The sequence below is a fragment of the Acomys russatus genome, chromosome 31, assembly GCF_903995435.1.
Source record: "Acomys russatus chromosome 31, mAcoRus1.1, whole genome shotgun sequence".
Classification (NCBI taxonomy): domain Eukaryota; kingdom Metazoa; phylum Chordata; class Mammalia; order Rodentia; family Muridae; genus Acomys; species Acomys russatus.
Genome location: NC_067167.1, coordinates 10,434,055 through 10,456,905, shown reverse-complemented (window position 1 = coordinate 10,456,905; position 22,851 = coordinate 10,434,055). Strand labels below are relative to the sequence as shown.

General features: G+C 42.2%; 1 protein-coding gene across 1 annotated transcript in view; it reads right to left on the bottom strand.

The window, feature by feature from the left end:
- The window catches only part of C31H12orf42 (chromosome 31 C12orf42 homolog), a 105,383-nt gene that overhangs the window by 65,148 nt on the left and 17,384 nt on the right, over positions 1-22,851 (bottom strand). Inside the window, exon 4 of the mRNA XM_051172758.1 lies at positions 17,308-17,376. Within this exon, the coding sequence (XP_051028715.1) occupies positions 17,308-17,376 (69 nt within the window). The remainder of the gene's footprint in view (positions 1-17,307; positions 17,377-22,851) is intronic.

Below are 22,851 nucleotides of genomic sequence, written 5' to 3'. Positions count from 1 at the left end.
TTCTACCATGATAATTTCATTACCTAGCAGACAAAGTCGAACCTCTAAAATCAAAGTATCATTTCTTAAAGAAAGGACAAGAACTCGAACACACCGGCAAGGTTTTGTGCCTGACTTCCCTTTGGTGAAAATTATTTCTAACAAATAAGGAGCAGATGAGGCAGAATTTTAATAGGAAATGTACCGGGGGCGGGGGGGGGGGCGGGAGAACTCAGAGTTACCTAACGAGGTCATTGCACAAACAGATGTTAAGCTCGGAGTAAAGACATTTTCTTTCACATGCAGCTGTTTTCTCAGGCTTATGCCTTTGCTGAGTGTGAAGCTTTCTGCTGCCGAGGAAACAAACAGCGAGAGCAGGAAAGCTCTGACATAAGCAAGGGTGGGGACTGAGGGAGCACCGCTGAATGCAAGAGCAGAAAAACGATTTTGAACTGGGCGCTTGACATTTGGCACAGAAAGCCAAATCTAGCGGTGAAGGAGGATGAAACCAGGTTGTGAAATGTGTTCAAGGTAGCACACAAAGAAGTCCTTTTAGCAACCTACTTTGGTGAGATGCATGATGTCTTCAGCTGTTTCTCAGCAATACATTTTGCTTTCCTGTCACCACGGAGCAGAAGCATTAGCCTTCCATTGAGTACTTGCTATATAGAGACCACCGTTATAAGCACGCCACTCACTTCAACTCCTCATCACCACCTTGCAGAATCAGAATCACCTCGGCTACAGCTAACAAATGATGAAAACGACACAGACAGGCTAATTAGCCTCCACGGCCCTTTCATAGAGTTCTTTATCTTATTTGCCTCGTAATTAAAGCAAGCTTTATCTTTCTACGTCTCTAGCACATGGCTGAAACCACTCACAGTTCCCAGAATTGAGGCTGCGTGCGTAATCTCTGTGTGGTCTGCTCGTGCTGTGGTGACAGTTCGCCCATACCGCGTCCTGAAGCCAGTGGAAGGTGCTGGTCTCAGAAGGCGAGGGCTGCTGCTGACCCAGGTGTGAGCAATTGGCAAATTACCACACTCTCCACTGGGCAGAAGTTAGGTGGGAGCAATGCCCTGCCTTCCCTGCTTCCTTCCCATGACCCTTGAGGAAGAAAGTGGGGTCTGAAAGCACTTTAGGAAACATCATGTGCCAGCTGCTGAGGGGTAGCCACGCTGAGTTAACCATTGCGAGCATGTGACTGGCAAAATGAAAAAGTCAAAATAGGTGCAGAAATTAATTTTATTTAGAAGACCAAAAATCTTTTCCTAAACCTTGAAGACAGAAATTATTTGATTTAAAGAAAGGTAAGACAATACCAAAACGCAACGGTGACAACAATACTTTATAAATAAGGAATTCTCAGTTTTGAGAAGCAACGTGTGCTATGACCACAGCATGGGTCGGGTGGAATCCTGGATCTACCCCGATCAAACTACCCGAGTCTTCTTCTCTTTGCCTCTGTTTTCTCATCTTAGAAGGGAGAAAAACATTAGTCTTTATCTGGCTGAATAATTGTGACATGCCAATGATGACATTCATAGGTAATTTAGAATAGCTTGACCAGGTAACTGCTATATATAAACACATACTTGATAGCCCCAACTAGTGGCATAACTAATCACTTGATGGCAGATGCCAGCAATTCACTAGTTATTGGATTCGCTAGTTACTTTAACTTGGGTTAACAGATGGAATCTTGGATGGTCTTTTGTTTTTTTTCTATTCTGAGCAAAAACTACTGATTCTGCTTCCGCCTCTGTGAGCCCATGTGAGCCTTGCTTAGTTGCCTCAGTGAACCATGTTCTCTTGGTGCCCTCTGTGCCCTCTGACTGAATTGGCAAGCATGGGGCCTGCACTGGTCCGCAGCCCTTTGCATATATGTCAGGGCTGTTAGCTTGGTGGTTTGTGGGGCCAGTCGGGGCCAGCATGGCTCTTTTGCCTGCTCTCTGGACTCTATTCCTCCTACTGAGTTGCCTTGAGATGAAGGTTTTTTGCTTCGTCTTATTTTATCTTATTTTGTCCTGCTTGGCTATCTCTTGGAAGCCTGCTCTTCTCTGAAGAGGAAACGGAAGGGAAGGGAGAAGTTGGGAGAAGCTGGAAAGAGGGAGGAAGAGAAAACTGTGGTTGAGATGTATTGTGTGAAAGAAGAATCTATTTTCAATAAAAAACAAACAAACAAACAAAAAAGAATTATTCCTTTACACTCCGACCAAACAACTAGACCAAGAAATTGTGTTTGAAGTTATCTGAGGCTATTTCACCTACTTCTGATTACATTCACACCTATTGGCAAGCTCTTTTCATGGGAAGTGGGAATCATGTATGATAACCAGGCCCCTGGAGAGTGATGAGGAACAAGTTTATGGAGACACTAAAGCAGCAACAGCAGAGGATAAAATGATTGATACTAGCAGGCTCAAGCCTGGAAAAAAGAGCGGAAAGATAGTGTTGCCTTTATCCCAACGGTCCTCAACCTTCCTAATGCTTCAACCCTTTAATACATTATTACCTCATATTGTGTTGAGCCCAACCATAAAAGCATTTTTGTTGCCACTTCATACCTGTAATTTTGCTTGTTATGAGCCATACTAATATGCAGGACATCTGATACGCCACCACCTGTGAAAGGGTCATTCAACCCAGACCCGCCAACGAGGTCGCGACCCCACAGGTTGAGAACCACTGCCTTGGCCCTTCGGCCCCTGCTCTGATTCCAATAAAGTCATAGTAATGAGAAAGTACAAATACATGACAAGGGTGGTCTCTACCACATTGAACTAGGGTTTCCATCAACACACTGGATGCATGCCACACAGTCTACGAAATAAGGTATGGTGTGTCCATGTCGCAGGTGCCACAATCACACCCAAGATCAGCCATTGAGGAATGGGAGGAAGCCACGGGGGTGGCAGGGTGCAGGGGAGCAGGGAGGGGAAACTATCATCATTGAAAGGAGCACCCAGAGTTCCACAGTATAGTGAAAATACGGTTTAGATATGAAGCGCTTGCCTTAGAAGCACAAGGACCTTGAGTTCAACACAAAAAGCCCATGTAAACTTGCAGACCCTCTTACACTCAGAAATGGGGAAGCAGAGATAGGCAGCCATCTTGGCCTAGTTGGCAAGCTTCGGGCTACAGAGAGACTAAGTCTCAAACAAAACAAAACAAAAACAAAAGTAGATGGTGCCTATGAAATGACACCAATGCCTGAAGTTGTCCTCTGGCCTTCACATGCACAAACACACACACACACACACACACACACACATACACACACACACAGAATGTCAGCTCTGACTAAGATAAATAGGTGAGTTACCAGTATCACTCTGTTATCAAAGACAGACTCAGATACCACAAGAAGATTATAGACCAATATCCCCAAGGAATGATTCAAAAATCCTCAACAAAGACCTGGGAAACTGAATTCAGTAATACATAAAAAGAATCACATCCCATGACCAAGTGGATTGTATTCCTAGAATTCAAGGATAGTTCTGTGCATGGGATGGGGGGGGGAATCAATGTAATATATTAGCCTAACATGATTACCTCAGTAGAAAGAAAAATAATGCATCTAAAGGCATTAACTGAACTTCCATGACAATAAACACTCGAGAAAACTAAGACTAGGGAAAACTACCTTCACATAATGAAAGCCATTTATGACATGCCCACAACTAACATTACACTCAGTATTAAAAGACTGATAGTTGTTTTATATTTTGGATCAGACAACCTCTCACATATATTCAGCTTAGTACTGGAAGCCCCGTCCAGGATAATTAGGCTAAGGAAGAAAGGTAACAGAAAATAGACAAGCTGGAAAGGATGATGTAAGAAAATCCCTCTTAACCAGTGATATGATCTCATATGTAGAAAACCCAGAAGATTCCTGCATTGGCCAATGAGGAGCTGAGATTTGCAGGCCTGTGCCACCAGGCCTGGCTGCAGGTTTTTAAGTAATGTAGAAAACAAAACCAAACCAAAATGAATTGTCCAAAAGAGATGCCATGGTTCCACATGGGATTAAAAGAATGGACTAAGGAAATGAATGATGCAAAACTCAGTGTGTTAGGGAGACTCAGGGTACCAGGATTCTGTGCCTGTGAGTGGCTCCCACACACTTCTGCTTGTGTCCTCATAGGTGTGTCAGTGAGAAGGGTTGGCAGCGGTGGCAGATGGCTGGTGGCACAGCTCTACACTGCCCCCTGTAGGCGCCTGAGGAGCTCTTCTCACAGGGAAAGCTAGGCTATTTGACTGCGCTATAGAAGTGGGTCAGCGCAAAGCAGCAGCTTTTGAGTTTGTTGGGGAGCTGTTTTAAGAGACAGAAGTCAGCAGAAGGAACCACAGTGGAGAAAGAGTTAAGACACAGCAGTGTGGGTGTGGCCTTCTCAAGAGCGACTCCTACTTATTTGTCTTCATGGCTGCCATACATGCGATCTCCACCTCGATGGCTTCTAAAGTGGAATTTCAAAGGGTTATTGAAGGACTCAAATGCAATCATGACATTGTTTAGGATTCTAGCTGATAAAATAAAACCCTGAGATCCAAAAATTAAAGACGGAATTAAGGTGTTTCTAAAAAAAAAAAAAAGAAAGAAAGAAAGAAAAGAAACAAAGTTTATAGTATGGTTTATAAGATTTTCAGAAAATGTAGGTTTATTTCTGAGAAAGAAGTAAAGCCATATATGCTTAGCCTTTAAGTATGATTCATTTTAGCTTAATGTTCTTACCTAAAAGATCTTTGTATAAGGAACTGAAAAGATGACTCAGTGATTAAAAAGCTTTGGCTCTGCAATACTGAGGTCCAGCATTTGGATCTCAGCACCCCATGACAAGCCAGAGTCTCCCACACACACCTGTACGCCCAGCTCCAAGAGGGGGAGGGAATGAGAGGATTGCTGTGGGGGGGGGGTGGCCGGTGATCTAGCTTCCAGCCTTGCTAGAAAAACATGAAGCATCAGGTTCGAGGAGAGACCCTGCCTCAGAGAAATGAGGAGAGAGTGATAGAGGACATGCAATGCCCCTTCTGACTTCCATACATGAGTAAAGACACTGGCATCTAAACACACAGACACATTCACGTATACAGTCACACAAATCATATGCAAATACACGAAAATAAATCATCAAAGACTTAAATAAAAAAAACTCTATATAAACAGAGCACTGATTCTATGAAGGCAACCTTTAGTGCAAATTCTGTCAATGGGGCAAGAAGTCTTGCCTTTTTGCTGGCAAGGGATATCAATGAGACTCCATGGTGAGGGGATGGTTTCTTTTCCTGTGCGTTAATTTTCCTTTTCTCTTCAACCCTGCCTCTTTCAAATCAAATTCACCCTGTAATTCTCTTAAGTCACGCTTGCTGTGTTCACTTTTCCGCTCATCCGCGGTGACTTTTCTCATGCATTTTTCATATTTTTGTCACTTTGCTTTCCACTCTGGCAGATTTTCTACAACTTTCCCTCCATTGTCTAGTGCAATCTTTGCCTTCAACAATCACATAGTTGATTCCGTGAGCCCCCTCTGCTTGCTGATTGCTGCTTTTTAAAGGACACAGCTGTTCTTAGCTTGTGTCTTCTTCTCAGAATCACCCCAAGTACTAATTAGACATCTTCCTAGTGTGGAGTTTTTCCTGCTGGTTTCTGAAAGACATCAGTGTTCTCCACCGCCACTTTCCCTACTGGATCTTCTTGGTCCTTGTCTTTGGTATAATCGGTCTTCCTTGAATTCTGCAAGTCCTTGATATGCTGAACAAAACTCAAGTTGATGAGTCACTTTTGTCTTTGTGTAGGTGTGATTCTCTTTCTTTTTTTAGAAAGAATCCAGGGCATCCCACTCAGATAGTGACCTTGGTAGAAGGGGTGAAGTATAAAACCTAACTTAATTTCAGAAATGGGCTACCCTGGGCTCTCCAGAAGTGGGCTACCCTGGGCTCTTCTGACTATTAGAATGAAAGGACATCTCTTGAAGGCATCAATCTCCATATCAAACCTCCTGGTTCTCACCTAAAAATTGTATTTGGGCCAGGTGTGGTGGCGCACACCTTTAATCCCAGCACTCAGGAGGCAGAGGCAGGAGGATCTCTATAAGTTCAAGAACAGCCTGGTCTACAAAGCGAGTCCAGAACAGCCAAGGATACACAGAGAAATCTTGTCTCAAAAAAAAAAAAAAAACCCAAAAAAATTGTATTTGGTTTCTTTGGAAAAAAAATACTCTTCCAGATTTGTCCTGGGAAGGAAGCTGGCCTACACACTCTCTCCCTGCACCTCACACAGCAAGAGGGCCATCTGACTGGAGTGTGAGAAAGCCGGTCGCTGAGCATCTTTCACTCAAAACTCTCCAAAGAGCACTTTGTCCCTTGAAGTCTACAGACAGCAAGTGGTTCCAATCTGCATTTTGTGCTAAGGTAAGTTTATCAGGAAAAGTTCCTGCCATTCTCATGCTTCCGCAAGATCTGGATTTCAAAGCATCGCCCTGGCCGTCCAGGGAAAGATGTCCCTCTGGAGGTCAAGACAGAAGGTCCATTTTTGCCACACCCCCTAAGTCAGTGTTCCCAGTCAATCTGGTATTTTGATCTCTCTTGAATTGAAATTGATGGAAAGAGATAAAAAGCTGTTACACCTTGGCAGCTTAGATCCAAGACCATTTCCAGTATTTTGATTTGGTTTGGCTTTCGTTTTGTTTAACTTGAGTCTTACCAACCCCTTCCCACATGAGGAAGGCATGGCCCAGTGGACGATGACAGTGACCGTCTCCCAGACCCAAAGTGTCACGTAGGTATCCGCTTCTCAACCTATGGCACCGGCTGAGATTAGACTTCCCAGACATCAAAGACGCCCTGATGCCTGGTCTGCAAGCTGAAAATGGAAAGATCCTTTCTGACACCCTCCCAAGAGCTATTGAGATGGAGTGAGCTGCTCTGTCTCAAAACTAAAGCTGGCCAAGACTTTTTCAGTGGTACTGTGGTGACTTAAATTAGGCACTGGAAGCAGATATCTCTATATGTACATAAGCCTTTCAGCAGGACCATATAACTGCTATTTCAACACAGTTATCCCACCTCAGAAGGATGATGCTCTTCAACTCACGAGAAACACAAACTACATCACCTCTCAATAATTCCATTTCTTAATTATAAAAGTGGTGACTGTACACTCTAAAACCCGTTAAACCTGTACTCTGCAGGGTGTAGATTTGACCACCCTGTAGCAAGGCGCTAACTGGAAGTGCCCCCCCAGGGGCTTTCCTGGGGTTCTGATGCATAGGTGTTAGAATGGTACATGCAAGCTTTTCCAGACACATAGGGCCATATCAGAACTAGACGAAGCCATTTCTGCGTTACCCTAAGGAGTATGGGTGCCCTGCTCAAAACTAAGCTTACTTTCAAAAGCCAGCTAGGAAACAAGTCAAGGCTTTACCAAAGCCACCCAAAAAAAGAAGTATCACCTCACACAGTGCACAGTTCACCTCTCACCTTCCATTCTAGACTCTGTTCTTGTGGGCTCCCTCCATATCAGCCCCAACCTTCTAAGACCCATGTCCTCAAAATTCAACCTATTCTAGTTCTAGCTCTCTCTCCTCTCTTCTTTCCTCTCTCCTCTCCTCTCCTCTCCTCTCCTCTCCTCTTCTCTTCTCTTTCTCTCTCTCTCTCTCTCTCTCTCTCTCTCTCTCTCTCTCTCTCTCTCCCTCTCTCTCTCTCTCTCCCTCCCTCCCTCCTTCCGTCCCCCCTTGCCTGTACATTAGATTCTATCCATTCCAAAGTCACTAACCTTTCTAGGATTTGTTTCATCTCTATATCTGTCACTTGATCAACCTAATAAGGAGGCAAATGTGACTAGCACATCCAAGCAACAAAGGCATCTCATTCTTCAAAGACCAGTAGAAAGCTCCTGTGGTCACACTGTGATACTTTGACTCTACAGCTGCCTCTACCTACAGATGTGCTCCTGTGGTTACAGCATCCCGATGCACTGAAAGCACACAGGAGTATACAGTAGTGAGAATGTAACTTGCTGACAACTGTGGAGGTTGTTTCTGATTTTTTTTTTTTTTTTTTTTTTTATCATCAAGAAGAATGCTTCACCAAATAAGCCTTGATGCTTTCTTGGTAAACATTGATTTGTATCTCCCAGGCTCACTTTATATAATTACTAATGTGTGTGAATATATCTATATGTGTATTTAATGTAATTTAAAATGTGTACTACAATTAATATAATATACATAATTATATTCATATTTTACATACACATATATTTAACTGGGTAGATCGGTGGATGAAGGGGCATATAACTTAGTGTATGGCTGTAGGCAACTCCAAGGCTCTTCCTTTGAAGAGAATATCTCTGCTCAACTGCTTTCAAATTCAACTTTCCTGCAACATGAGGAAAGTCATCTTGAGAGACTGCTTATATGGAACAAAATGAGTCACTATCAATAGTGACGCCTAGGCCCCATAGTATTATGGGAAATCGTCATTGAGCTAAAATCAGCATCCATGAAAATCATTTCAATAAGCATCTGGGTGCCATGAACACTTCACAACCAGAGGAAATCACCAGAAGTATTTGAAAGAGCTGGGTCTCGGCAGCAAGGTTTTGGGTGGCATTCTATGTGCAGCATTATATTAAGGCATCACAGCTGCTTTAAACTTCCAACGATAACGTCAACGATTAATTTTACAGGTACACTATTTCTGTTCTTAAAAATAAAAATAACTCAAGAAGGGCTAGGCTGGAGAGACAGCTCAGCAGTCAAGAACTCTTGGTGCTCTTCCCAAGGACCTGGATTCAGTTCCTAGCATCCATATGGGGCAGTAAGTCCTGCTCCAAGGGATCCACTGCCTTCCTCTGTCCTCCACACTCACCTACATCTATGACAGACAGGCAGGCAGGCAGACACAAACACACATACACAGATAAATCTTAAAAACAAAAACCCAAGGTTTTCGCTAAACACTGGAAAATTCAAATGTCATCATAAGCAAATATATTTGTTAAATAGTTGGTTTATAATGCTAAGTGATGGCCAAAGGAAGTGAATGTCTTCCTTACCCTAGAAAACACAAAAGTTCAGCCAATAGCAGCACTTTGGAGCCTCTTAGATCAACGCTAAATCCTAGCATTCATTTGTTCATTCATTCATTCATTCCTCACTCAATGCAATGTAAGTTATTTGTAAGCCACTCTATTAAGCCATGGGTACACAAATCTTCCACATTCTCCCCTTTAAAGATATCTAATCTTACATGGTGTCGCCTGCCATTGTCTAGGGCATGAAATAAGCTTGATAATTTATATAAAATTACATAAATACACAGTGCATTTATCAGGCATGGGTCTCTTCCTTGCCTTCCCTACTGCTACTCAAGCAAACCTATAGGCATACGCTAAAGAAAGTGTTACACAGTCAGAGATGAAAGACGGACAGTTATATTTAATTAGGTCAAACAACACAGAACCTAGTACCCAGATGCCTAGTAGACAGACCTGTGAAAGTTCATACAAAGCCCCACATTTGACAGGCAGCATCATGGCATGGTGGGAAGATCCTAACAACAGCACTTAGGAGAGACCACAGGCTCAATTGCAGAGTCTGGTCCACAGAGTGAATGAGGAAACCACAGCCTCAATTTCCTCTTCTAGGTGTAGATTAGGCTACGTCTTCTCTAAAATGCCCATCAAAGCTGCAGCCCGTCACTTTGCAGGCAACTTGTTCACAACAAAACAAGTAGCATTGTTAGCCCCTCCAAGAGAATATAAGAGCACTAGAGAGGTAGGCTTTCTCCAAGTAGCTGGTAGACTTTTCTTCTCCATCCCATAATATATAATGTACCGAGACTAGTAAGATAAGAAACACTTGGTGCTGAGTATAATAGCCCATTTGAAAAAAAAAATTAACCAGTCATTTCATGTTTTTAGCAAACACTCTTACCATTGTGTGGCATTTTATTGTCCCCTCTGGTGAATAGAGCCTTTAAGAACGTATACGCCTGGAACTGAGTGCCGTGTCAAATCTACTGGCGCTGTGTGTTTAAACACCTGCATCTCGTCATGAGTCCTTCATAATATTGTTAAACAATAATTACACTTATGATGAGTGGTGGGTGAATCCAAATATATTCTTCCTTGAAATGTGCTCATTCTTGCGTTATAAGTAACCCATTCGGCGCATATACAAGCTATTCAGGTAGACCAGCACTCAGCCATCCATCCATCTAACACTCAATAAAGCTTTGAAATTGTTATAATAAATTGTCCTGTGTCATCTCCCCTAATAGAGTATTCCTGTCTGATTTTATAAGAATGATCAATGTTTGTTTACTAAAGTTCTAAATTTCACTTGCCTAACAAGATTTAAAAAAAATTTTTTTAATGTCACTATGAAATTTGGCTGAGTATAATTTCTCTCTGTTTCTTATTTGAAAGAAAACATGAAAACTTTGAGGCAGGTGTGGTGGGGCACACTTTTAATCCCAGAACTCAGGAGGCAGGAGCAAGAGACTAGCCTAGGCTATTCTAGAGACTAGAGAATAGTTCTAGGCTAACCTGGGCTTCATAGAAACACTCTATCCCATTCAATATGTCAATCAATTTGAGAGAAAAAAATGAAGCTTGCCTTGAAGGAAGGCCATCTGTGCACTATGAACAACCAATATTTAATGATCAATTTAAAAGGCTCTCAGGAGAACTGACTCGTTTACTTCCCAAACAAACAACAACAAAAGACATCAGTGTGCCGATCACAAACAGAATCCTAATAAAGAGGCTTTCAGTGAACTACAGGAACGACAGCCACTAGCGCCCATGGGAGCACATGGCTGGAGTCACCTCTAACTTGCTGGGGCCCCACACTGCACCTTAGGAAAAGGACATTTTTGCTACATGATTTTGCAGTTGATGAAGCACACACAGTAAGACAAGCTCTCCCAAAGCCTCCAGGAAGAAACTACTAAGGACAAGATGTGAACTCAGGCTGTCTACATAAGGAACATTCTCAACTAGTTATTCAGTGTCCACCCCAGGATAGCCATGGCCACCCGAAGGCAGGTGCCAGCAACCTCAGGGTACCACCTCTCAGTAATCTAGAATACAAGAAAGAACTCAAACTACTACGGGACAGAATCGTCCTTTGAATATCTGTCTGGTCTGGACCCCAGACTATCTCTGGTTACTAAAATAGACTCATCCCTCCTCTCTCAACTCTCTGATCCCTGAAGTTGTCAGATCGGCCTCGCATCCATGTGGGCAAAGGAGCTGCTTGATTTGGCTAAGTACGCCAAGCCGTCCACTAAGAGTAATCGTCCTAAGTCACCTGTAACGTGAGTCTCCAGACACATCGCCAGCCTGGTCTACAAAATGAGTCCAAGACAGCCTTACACAGAGAAATCCTGTCTCGAAAAAACCAAACAATTAAACAAACAAACAAATCAGTCCAGCCTACTGACTCTAGGTTAGACCTAGGTCTAGCCTCTGCTCCAGTGGAGAGGAGTTAGCAATTCTACTGGGTAGCTCAGTCTATGTTAAGCCAAACTACGGGAGGAGGAAGAGCACTGACCCAAATCACATGACTAAATCAATCAAAGCAAGCTTTTTTTTTTTTTTTTTTTTTTTTTTTTTAATTCAGGCACACAGGCCACCGCCTCCTAAGGCAGGGCTCGAGAGCTCAGCGTTGGGTCTGAGGAAGACAAGGCTTTTATAAGCCACGGGTAGAAGATTCCCAAATGAGGGATTTGGTGGGGGAACAAGGTGAGGTTACAAGAGCAGAACATACAAGTTTGTCCTAATGACCTCTTGAAACAAAGCCATGGTCATAATAAGCCATGGTCATAACAAGACAGTCATGGGTGGCCATTGAACCTTTTGAAACAAAGGTAGGGTTGCAGTGTGGTTATAAATAACTTTTTGGAGAAAGATATGACTGCCACTTTTGGGACAGGCAGTACAGAGACATTAGCTGTGCTTCCTAGTTTGCCTTTATTGTAAAATGACTTCCAAGCCTCAAATGAAGGCAGGCTGAGTCTTCACCTGGAACCTTGGCCATGCCACGGGGACTAATTCACCTACCTCATATCTGTCTTGCTGCAGCAGGACATGAGGGCTCCCGAGACAAATGTTGAGAGGAAGGAAGCTGAGCCCAGGGAGGATCAGGTCCTTCCTCCCATCGCTGAGCAGCAGAGGACAGGATTTGGGTTGGAGGTGAGCAAGACACAGAAGGAATGCTGCAAGTTGTCTCTTCTAAACCAGGGTGTAAAGAGACTGGACCGTGTGCTAAGTGTTTACTGTCGGATCTACCACGTAGAGCATTCCCTTTTTTAAAAAATCAGTGTGCCACTGTTGTGCCTGCATGTATGTCTATGCCCCATGTGCAGGCAGTGCCTGTGGAGGCCGGAAGAGGGGTACTGAATCCTCCGAAGCTGGAATCAGAGATAGTGTGAGCTAAAATGTGGGTGCTGGGAACTGAACTCACGTCCTTTGCAAGAGCAGTAAGCACTCTCGACCACTGAGCCAGCTCTCCAGCTCAACGTTGTTTCCTTAGGATCACAGAACAATTTTTTCAAATTTATTTCTTTTCAATTAGCATATAATAACAGATAGCCTTATAGCATTTTTATACAGGTTTGGTTTAAGTCGTTCGTGCACAAGCACACTCACTCCTTTCAATAAAAAGAAAATAAAATGTATAAAATCAATAGCACAATGTTTTGCCAGCAAGCATGAAGCCCTGGGTTTGAACCACAGCACCGACAAAAAAAAAAAAAAAAAAAGTTATGAAAGCATCAAGGTTAGATATAAAAGAATATGTCTACTTCTGCTTTCGTCCACTTATTTTACATTCTATTTTAAATTCAGCGGGATATGTAATTTATGGTATACTTATAATTTATAAGTATGTTATAATATGGCTTAGGATGTCATACCGAGTGATATTAAGTGTAGTGGTGCGTAGATAAACACAAGCAGATTGAATAGGGATGCTCAGTTTTCTTTCCTACTGCAAGGTTTTTGAAATTAAAATGTAAAAGACATTGTCCTAATCCTTTGATGCAAACTGATGAGCCATTCCCAATGGAGCTCCTTGGGAGCACTACAGCCCTGGGTGCCCATGGTCCCTGTCTGCTGCTCAGCGAGTGGGGCTGACACCAGAGAAAAAACAGTCCAGGTACATTTGCTTCCCATAGACAGGATGGTGGGGTCAAAGAAGAGAGCGTGCTTTAAAAGCTGAGTGGAAAACAGTCTAGGAAGGAAAAGGCAATCGTAGAGTCCAAGAGAAAAGTGAGGACCAGCCTATGAAGAGTTTGGGGCCATGATGAAGTCTTTTTATGTAGTTGTTAGCTAAACTGAACCCTGTTGGCGACTAACTGTAAGCAGGATATGATGTGTTGTGTTTTGGAAACATGGCTAAGTCCTACAATCCAGCTTTGACCCACAGTGTATTTTTACCACCATCTGTTTGCTTTCCTTACATCTCAGATGTCTTTAAACGAGGAAGAAAATACCAGCGTGTATAAATATAGCCCCTCCACGGACTCAGAGCTCATATTCAACAGCACACACCTGATTCGCTCTGCATCAAGTCTTCGGCTGCATCCTTGATGGTGTGTGCGGCTTCCACCTGTTGCTTTAACCCAGCGGCGGCACCCCGTTGTTTAAATATGACACAATGAATTTAGCCATCCTCTGGTTAATGGACACTTGTGTCTTTTTAGTGCCCCATTGCAACACTCATGCCCCCAGAAAGCCAGCTTCTATGCATCTTCGCCAACTCAAAATTCATACCCTGGTGAGGACTATTAAGTCACAGATTGCTGTTTCCATCCGCAGCTGTGTTACACCGTTAAGTGTTCTCCAAAGTCATTCGGCAGTGTGTGAAGTTCCCTGTGTCTCTACATGTTTGTAAGAGCTGGAGGTAACGGATGACTCCAAGGAGACAGCATCTTTCAGACACAATAGGGCTGATGCACATACGAACTCACAGAGATTGATGCATGAGACCTGCACAAGTTCTCAGCCAGGCTCAATCCTAGCACTGAGAAGGGGAAGTGGACACAACGTGAGAAAGTGGTGTTTTCCCCCAATGGGCTGTCACTGGGTGTATCAACCACAGCCCAGAGCAGGCTCATGGCCAGGAGTATCTGCCCCACACAAAATGGACTCCGTGTGTGTGTGTGTGTGTGTGTGTGTGTGTGTGTGTGTGTGTGTTGTGGTAGTTGTAATAGTAACAATTGTTGTTGTTGCTCTTGTTCTTGGTGTTGGTCTGGTGGTGTGTGTCGTGGGGGAGTCTTTCTGTTTCCTTTTGAGGTTCTCTTGTCTTCTTGTCTTTTGTTTGTGCTTTTATTCTTATTTTGGTTTGGTTTGGTTTTTGAGAAAGAACATGAAGTCAGGTCAGTATAAAGGTAGGGAGGATCTGGAAGGAGTTGAGGGAGGAGGAAAATAGGACCAAACTATATAGTATGAAAGCATTTAAAATAAAAGAGTTTCTCCTCTATTTTCTATTTCCTAAACAGTTTTATTTTTCCTCCCATGAATTAATGTAAAAGCCAATGTCCATGGGAATGTTTTTGTACATTTGGCTTATTAATATGTATTATAATATTTTATTTTTCATATTAAACTATTATTGCATCATTAAAATTAATCTTAATTAGTTATGGTATATTTTTATTTTATGGACTGCTGAACTTTAATTTGCTAGCACTCTGTATCATATATTTTATAAATTACAATGCTCTATAATTTGTTTCCTTTTTAAGTATTGCTAGCCTCAAAGAATGAACTACATTTTTCTCTTTCTCTCCATAATAATTTCTGGCATTTGATTTTTTGTTTGGTTGGTTGTTTGTCTGTTTGTTTTTTGGTTTTGGTTTTTGAGACCGTATTTCTCTGTGTAGTCCTGACTGTCCTGGACTCACTTTGTAAACCAGGCTGGCCTCGAACTCACAATGATCCACCTGCCTCTGCCTCCCAAGTGCTGGGATTAAAGGCGTGCACCACCACACCCGGCAGCATTTGATGTTTTAATAAAACTCAGCCACGGTTATAAAACCACCTTGGCTCTTTGGGAGCAACAGGAATTTTTTAATTTTAATTAATCAATGTTTTTATTTTTGCTTATCTTGTTATAATAGAAAATTCACACTTGATATATGTCCTGAATTCTGACACAGATTTCCTAAAAGGTAAAGTTTAATTTTTATTTACTGATGCTTTTATAATAGCCATTTGACCTTTTCTGGGGGAGGGGGGGGATGATTGGTGATAAAAATCAAGATACTGACATCCTTGCATTTATATGCAGGAATCCAACAGAGAGTATTTGATGTGTAATCTATGATAATACCCCATATATAATATATGCTGTTTAATATATGCTGTACACTATACAATATTTGACATAAAATACAGAATACCCAAGACATGATATATAATAGGGAATAAAGTACACAACGGTTAGGATATAGAATATAGCTATAAAAAGAGAGACATCCAAAAATCCTTACTCCTGTCTCTGTGATTCCTCCAAAGTACAAACCCACACAACACAGAGGCAGGGAAGAAGAAAGAACAAACAGAAGGAATGGGATGGTCCTAAAGAGACCCCAGAAACACCAAGACCCTGGCCTCAGATAGGACTTCACTGTTACACACACACACACATACACACACACACACACACACACACACACACACACACACACTTCTTGAAGAAATCTAGAAGAAAAGGAGGGTGCCCAGGAGTCAGTTGTTGGCAAATTTGATTGCTGCATGGCCGTCGTGCGTACAACTCTCCAAGTGGAGAGACTTGAGAGCCACTTTTAGGAAGTTCAGCCTTCCGAAGGTCTTGGCACACTAATAGAATGGCCTCCATAAGGGTGTTATGTAAATGTCTCTTCCTTTCCCCTCCCGAACCCTACCCTACCCTACTCTTCCTTCCCCTTCCCTTCCCTTCCCTTCCCTTCCCTTCCCTTCCCTTCCCTTCCCTTCCCTTCCTTTCCCTTCCCTTCCCTAAAAACCTGTGAGTCATGGACTCCATTAGCTGAATGAATTCTTACAAGGTCAACAACTTAAGTCCAAATGGAAAAACAACTACAGAAACAGAACACTGCGGATGCCTTATTTGGACTCAGCCCTCCACTCCAGTGCAGAAAGAATTGGCAGAAAACCAGGTCACGGGTTTTGTTTGTGTGTTTTAAGTAGGCAGTGTTTTCATCTTCTCTACGATGGCCTTTTTGTTTAACCTTAGAACATGAGTTTACACCTCTGGTTGCTACTATAATTCTATTTCCAGTCACTGTATTCTATTTCTGATGAAGCATCAACTTGGGGCAAACCCACTTACAAATTGTGGTCAAGTTCTTGTTTGATTTTGTTTTTCTTTTTTCCAATTTTTTTCTTTGTCCCATAGGTTAGCTAGTTGGTTATGGTGGGGTGGTTTGTTTGTCTGTTTGATTTTTGTTTGTTTGTTTGTTTGTTTGTTTGAGAAAAGTCTCATCATGTAGCCCTGGCTAGCCTGAAACTGCTAAATTTGGGAAAAGGGAAAGTAGAAGATAAACTATCTTAGAATTGGCCCCTAAAGCCCCACCGTCCACCTGGGATGTAGTAACTGAAACAGTGTCATTGGACAATAGCATCCTCTTTAAAAGACATCGCAATTTCCTTCATGACAATAGGAAGGACATGAAGACATACAGAGCTCTTACAGTGTATATCTCAGTATGAAAAGCTCCTCCTTTTTCTCAGTATTGCTCTTGTAAACAAAGCTCAGAGAGGGCTAAATCTGGGATACGACCGTGGCTCCGTGACAGTGGGGCTGGTCTGCCAGGCATGGCGACCATCTCTGGGTACACACACCACAGTTACTTAGAGAGCCACAAATTCACATAATAGAGGAAAAATATTCCCTTCAGCCATTAGCAACCAGGGAGCAAAGGCAGCCTGCTAAGAGACCACATGGTATTGAAATTTTTCAGTGCTCGACTTTTTCAGTACGAAACCAATTAACTTTTGTATTGATTATTGTAAGACAAAACGCACCCAGCATACATCCCTACTCTTACTAATCAGATGAGTCTTTCCTTGATGCACATAGCCGCGTGCTCAAAGAACCAAGAGATCACATGATTCTCAGACACAGATTCAAGGTTCCATAGGAAATACCTTTTGACATCCTTCTTATTTGGGAATTTGAAACCCAAACGATTTACAGCTATAATTTTCCAAAAGAAGGTCTGAAGGAATAATGTCAAATGTCAAGCTATGCAATACAAAGAGAGGATAGTATAGACGTGGTCCTAGGCCACAGGATTCTGCTTACTCACGCTTGTATAAGGTGCACCTCTCTCCCACAGGGTCATACTGCTCACAATGGGAATGTAGCAAAAACTCTTCTGGAAGAGAAGAAACAAGGCGTTTAGCGCCACTTCGGACACATTTCATCACTGAGAGGTGAGTTTTAAGCAGCTCACGAGCTAATTTATTCTAACAACGCCTCTTCGTACTCTGGGTACCTGATAATACACAGAACAATGACCTGGTTGCCATGGGAACCATGGAAAACTCCAAATACAGTTGCTACCTTTAAGAGTCCAGAGTAATATGAAGCCACATGTAAGAAGTTTAAAAAAAAAAAAAAAAAAAAAAAAAAAAAAATGAACGATTTAAAATGTTGACACTGATATGTTATAAAGTAAGAAATGGCTCTTGAGATTTGATAGGATGAAAACAGAATTAAAGTGGCACTCTCTTTGCCATATGCTTTCGAAATATGTCACATGATCTTGAGCCATCCCCAACTGATTTACCCAAAGCCAACCGACATACCCAAGAATATTAATAAGAAATAAATACTAGTTGGTGGAAGTCATTAATTTGGAACTATATGTTATGCAGGCAACATGGCAGAAGCCTGCTTGAAACAAACGTGCTACACATATATGTGATTGCTTAGGGCAGCCAGGGAAGGCTGCCTGAGGAGAGAGAACCTTGACATTTTACATAAAATGTCAACCCTTAATAAGATTGCATCAGGATTGGTTTTCTGACTTCTTGTTTTCAATTTGGTGGTTTTCATTTTAGTTAGTCATGGTGTCCAGGGCCCTTGACTTATTAGCCAGCATTTGCTAAACTCAGTCTTGGTACCTTGAAGAGCAGGACCCATCAGGCCCAAGGATACCGGTATACATCTGCAATACAGCGGCCCTTCCATTTTTGATCAGAATTTAAAGACTTTATTAACTAAATTGTATGTGTAGATGTATGTGTCTGAGTGTGTGTCTGTGTGTCTGTGTGTCTGTGTGTGTGTGTGTACATGTGCATGCATGCATGCCATGTACATAAAAGTGCCCACAGAGACAAGAATGGGTATGTGATCCCCTGGAACTGGAGACATAGGTAGTTGTAAGCTGCCCAGTGTGGGTGTTAGGGACTAAACCTGGGTCCTCAGCAAGTTGTCTTAACTGTTGAGCACCTCTCCAACCCCAGGTGACCAGGATTAGAACAGGCATGGTTACAGGGACTCACGCAGGGAAACTCAGTAAAGTTGAACGTTATGGGGAAGAAGGGTAGGTGTATGCAGACTCAAAGGTGGTAGATGACATGGACTTGGGAAACAGACTTCCCACTCAACAAAAAAGGCAGAAGACATGATGGTCTTCCTAAAACCCAAAACCAAGACTTAAGGATGTGAGGAGTTAAGGGTGTGAGGAGTTTAAGGTGGCAGACAAATAATAAAATTGCTAGAATCTAGAGGAAATATATGAGTGAGTAAATAGATTTTCAGAGCTCTGAAAGTGAGAATCATAAATATATAACATTTGAATAATATAATACCTAATATATTATTGTTATAGTTTATATTTATTTTTCTTATATAAATATGTGTAATTTATATAAATATTATGTTATTATTGTTATAGTTTATATTTATTTTCTTATATAAATGTATATAATTTATATAAATATATACAATAAATATAGTATGAAATTTTATATGATTAGATTACATATGTAATATAATTGTGTTTTATATAATTATAATTTTTTGTAAATTTAATAACATAACATTTTACATAAGTATACATATATACATGCCAGAGTATAGGCATGAACATGAACTGGTGAAGTCAAGCATACACTTCTTTTACATGGTAGCTCTGGTATCAGTTCTGTACATGACAAATATACAACACACGGGATGAAGAATGCACGAGGTCCTCCCTAAGATTCCCAAATGAGTTGGAGTGTGAAGAGAGGAGAAATCTGAGCTACCACCATTGGCACATTAGGTGAAGAAGATACTTCATATCACACCGATAGAAAACAGCACAGCATCGCTGACAACTTAACTCTCTGTTGAGTACCAGGACACATATGCAGCCTTCAGAACCAGGTGTCTGGTTTGACCTAGAAAGCTATCTCATACATTCCAGAAGGAGAGGCTCCTGTTTAAAGAAAGGACCATCCAGTGAAGAGTCAGACCCGCGCCAAGCACACGTCTCAGTTCCCTTCTTCAGCAACAGCTCCGCACCCACTCCAACCACCCATTTTCATGTCCCTGGGGTTTTCAAACGAGGTAACCTTTGCCTGAGGTGGGCAGGACCCGAAGGATACAGCTCTGACATTGATTCCAATGGAGATTTCCTCAGCGGTACCACTGTTCAAGCTATGCACATTGTCAGGGGCACACCCTAGTAGCATCTGTTTAGAGAGACTGATGGGAAACCGGTCTCTCCAAGGTGTCTAGGGAGGCACCTGAACATGTGTACACAGCAGTCCTGTGATTTGTACTTTCCAAACAATAAGGCTCCATGGCAGCGAACAGACTCTGGGAACTAAGTGCATTCTGTTCGTTAAAAAAGGAAAAAGAAAAAGAAAAAACTGAGACAGCTTTGTTGAGGTATAGCTGGCATGCAAATGACTATGCGTATTTGATATCTACAATTTGACAACTTTAGAGGTATCTACTGGAGAAAAGAAGCCACAGAGACTAGGATTCTCTATCAACTCTTCAGAAAAGCTCCTCCCTAAACCTTCAAAAGCAGGTAGAACTAAAAGGTTATTGTAATCAGCAAGCCAAAGACGGGGGAGGGGCTTTTAAGGAATAAAATAGCTGGGATATTCATTGTCATTCATTAACCTGATTTTCTAATGAATGAGGCATTAGGCATTCATTAACAATCATTTGTGTTTATGTTGAGCAGTTGGTGTATGATGAAGGCTGGTAAATGAAAGCAAAATTAAACCAGGGAATTCTGGACACTTATAAAGCAATTAACTTGTTTGGCAGTAATTACACGTTGAAAGCTAAATCAAGTGCATTTAGAAAACCGCAGGAGTCGCCACAGAAAGCAAGGTGCTTTGCTGAAAAAAAATACCCAGAATAATGATAACAATAACAATAATATCAACAACAACAACAATATAAGTGATGACAATAAAAGACCATGCTTCTTTAAACATGAAAGAGAAGATATAAACGGATCAAAGCTCAGGTCTGATGAAAATAGATGCAGTCTTAGCCCACCCATATGTTAAGGAAGTGGCAGATTACCAAAAATAAGGTCAGATCAGCTTATTTAACTTTGATTTTGAAGTTCATTGCTCTTTGAATGCATCATGACACAGTCCTGTGAAAAAAAAGGTGTCATGCCCTGCAGGACACAGGTTTTGCTTTGCTCACATATGTGCTCAGACATATATGAGTTAGTCACTGTGCGACCGATGAAACCCAAGCCTGTAGGCAGGAGCTCAGGTAGCCACTCTATTGCCGTAAAAGGTTTTTAACCACTGACAGCTTTTATCGTCAGATGACCCCTGAATGTAGCCTTGATTAAATACAGTGCTTGGCTAAGAGATCCAGCATTAAACACAGCCAAGAACTTCTTTTCAGAAGTGAATGCCGCTGGGCAGTGGTGTCGCATGCTTTTTTAAATCCCAGAACTCAGAAGAAAAGGAGGAGGAGGAGGAAGGAGGGCAGAGGATGGGGAGGATGGGGAGGAGGAGGAGGGAGGAGGAAGAGCATTGTGGTTGCCTTAGGGAAGGAATTCAGGGAAAGATGTCTGAACTGCTTAAAGCAAAGGAAGCAAGCGCAAAATACCATGTAAAGTTTATCGCAACATTTATCATCAGAAGTGTCCCTGTCACTAAGGCTTTCAGATGGGAAATCACTGTTTTCAGAATCTCCAATCCTCTAAGATACAATGGAGACAGAGGAAGAGGTGCTCTGTGTGTGTGTGTGTGTGTGTGCGTGCGTGTGTGTGTGTGTGTGTGTGTGTGCATGTGTGTGTGTGTGTATGTGTGTGTGTGTGTGTGTCCCGCTAGGGCAGCGACAAGATGATTAGGCTGCGAGAGAAAAATCGTCAGATGAGCCCAGAGGGCTGACTAAAGCTACAAAGATTTTCAAGCTTTGAGTCAAGGTCTGGATCACCCTTCTTTAAAAGATGGGATGTGACAAATATCTCCACAAATAAAGGTTTGCGTGCACTTGAGGGTTAGCAACCAAAAGAAAAGTCCCCAGGAGGAGCTGCAAAGGGCAGCTGGCCTTGTGGAAACATTTGCAAAGTGCTTGGGTGTCAACAATGCTAAAAGCAAATACTTGCTTTGCCCCTGGGATTGGAACAGAAACCAGAAACCGGGAGATCGCTTTTGAAATCCCTGGTTAGGTCAGTGAACTGCACCCACTAAAAAGATACATTCGCCATGGTGAGTGCTGTTTCTTTGAAAAGCTGGAATTTGAGTAGAAGAGAAAAAAAAATCATTTTGTTTCTAGGCAGAGAAATCAAGATATTAAGTTGAAAAACTCATTTCTCAATCATTTGAACCCCTTGAAAGATCTAGACCGTCTACTCAGCTCTAATCTAACAGAGAGTGTTTCATTGGGGGCTTTCCTGGCCGGCAGATTGTGTCCCAACTTCAGCAGTACCCAGCAGTGGACCGACACGTCACTTCTCTCCCTCTGCAGTTGGCCCAGGAGCTTTTCCCGAGTCTTCATTACCAAAGACAATCATGAGTCAGAAATTTCACAGAACCTGCTCTTCCTGAAGCTGCTGTTACCGGCCCATGACTCTTACACTTTAATGTACAGTCAAGGTCACCTGGGGCTCGCTGGTTGAAATGCACAGGCTAGCTCAGGAGGTCTAGTGTGAGCCTGAGGTCCTGCTTTTGTGTCATGCTTCCTGACGATATGGTTGTCATAAAACACATTGCTGAGTCTCTGACCTTTATGATACTTAATTGTCTTTTTTGTTTTGTCTTGGTTTGGTTTTGGTTTTGGTTTTGGTTTTCAAAACACGGTTTCTCTGTTACACAGATCTCTAGCTGTCCTGGACTCTTTGTAGACCAGGCTGGCCTCAAACTTAGAGATTCACATGCCTCTGCATCCTGGGTGCTGGGATTAAAGGTGTGCACCACTACGCCCATCCTGATACTTAATTGTCTTAAAGAGACTATAAGAGGCCAGCAATGGAGGAACATGCTTATAATCCTGACACTTTGGAGGCTGAGGCAGGAGGATTGCCGAGAATAACCTGTGCTGCTTAGATAGCTGCTAAGAGGTCACCCAAGGCTCTTTACCAAGACCCATCTCAAAAATAATAAATAAAAAGATTAAAACTAAAGATAACAAAAGGCTTGGAAATAAAATCCCTCTCCAATGAGAGTCCCTGAAAGCAAAATGGACCAGGGACTAAGCAACGCCCACCAACAATGAAATACAGAGACATGTCTAGCTACCATGTGCTGGGCCTTCCAGTTGTCAGCGCTATGCCCAAGGTGTTTCTGTCCACTTGTCTGGTTATTGCAACCAATATAAGTATTGATTCACATGGTAGTGTGCTCAGCACCAAAGAGGTATGGCTAAACAGTGC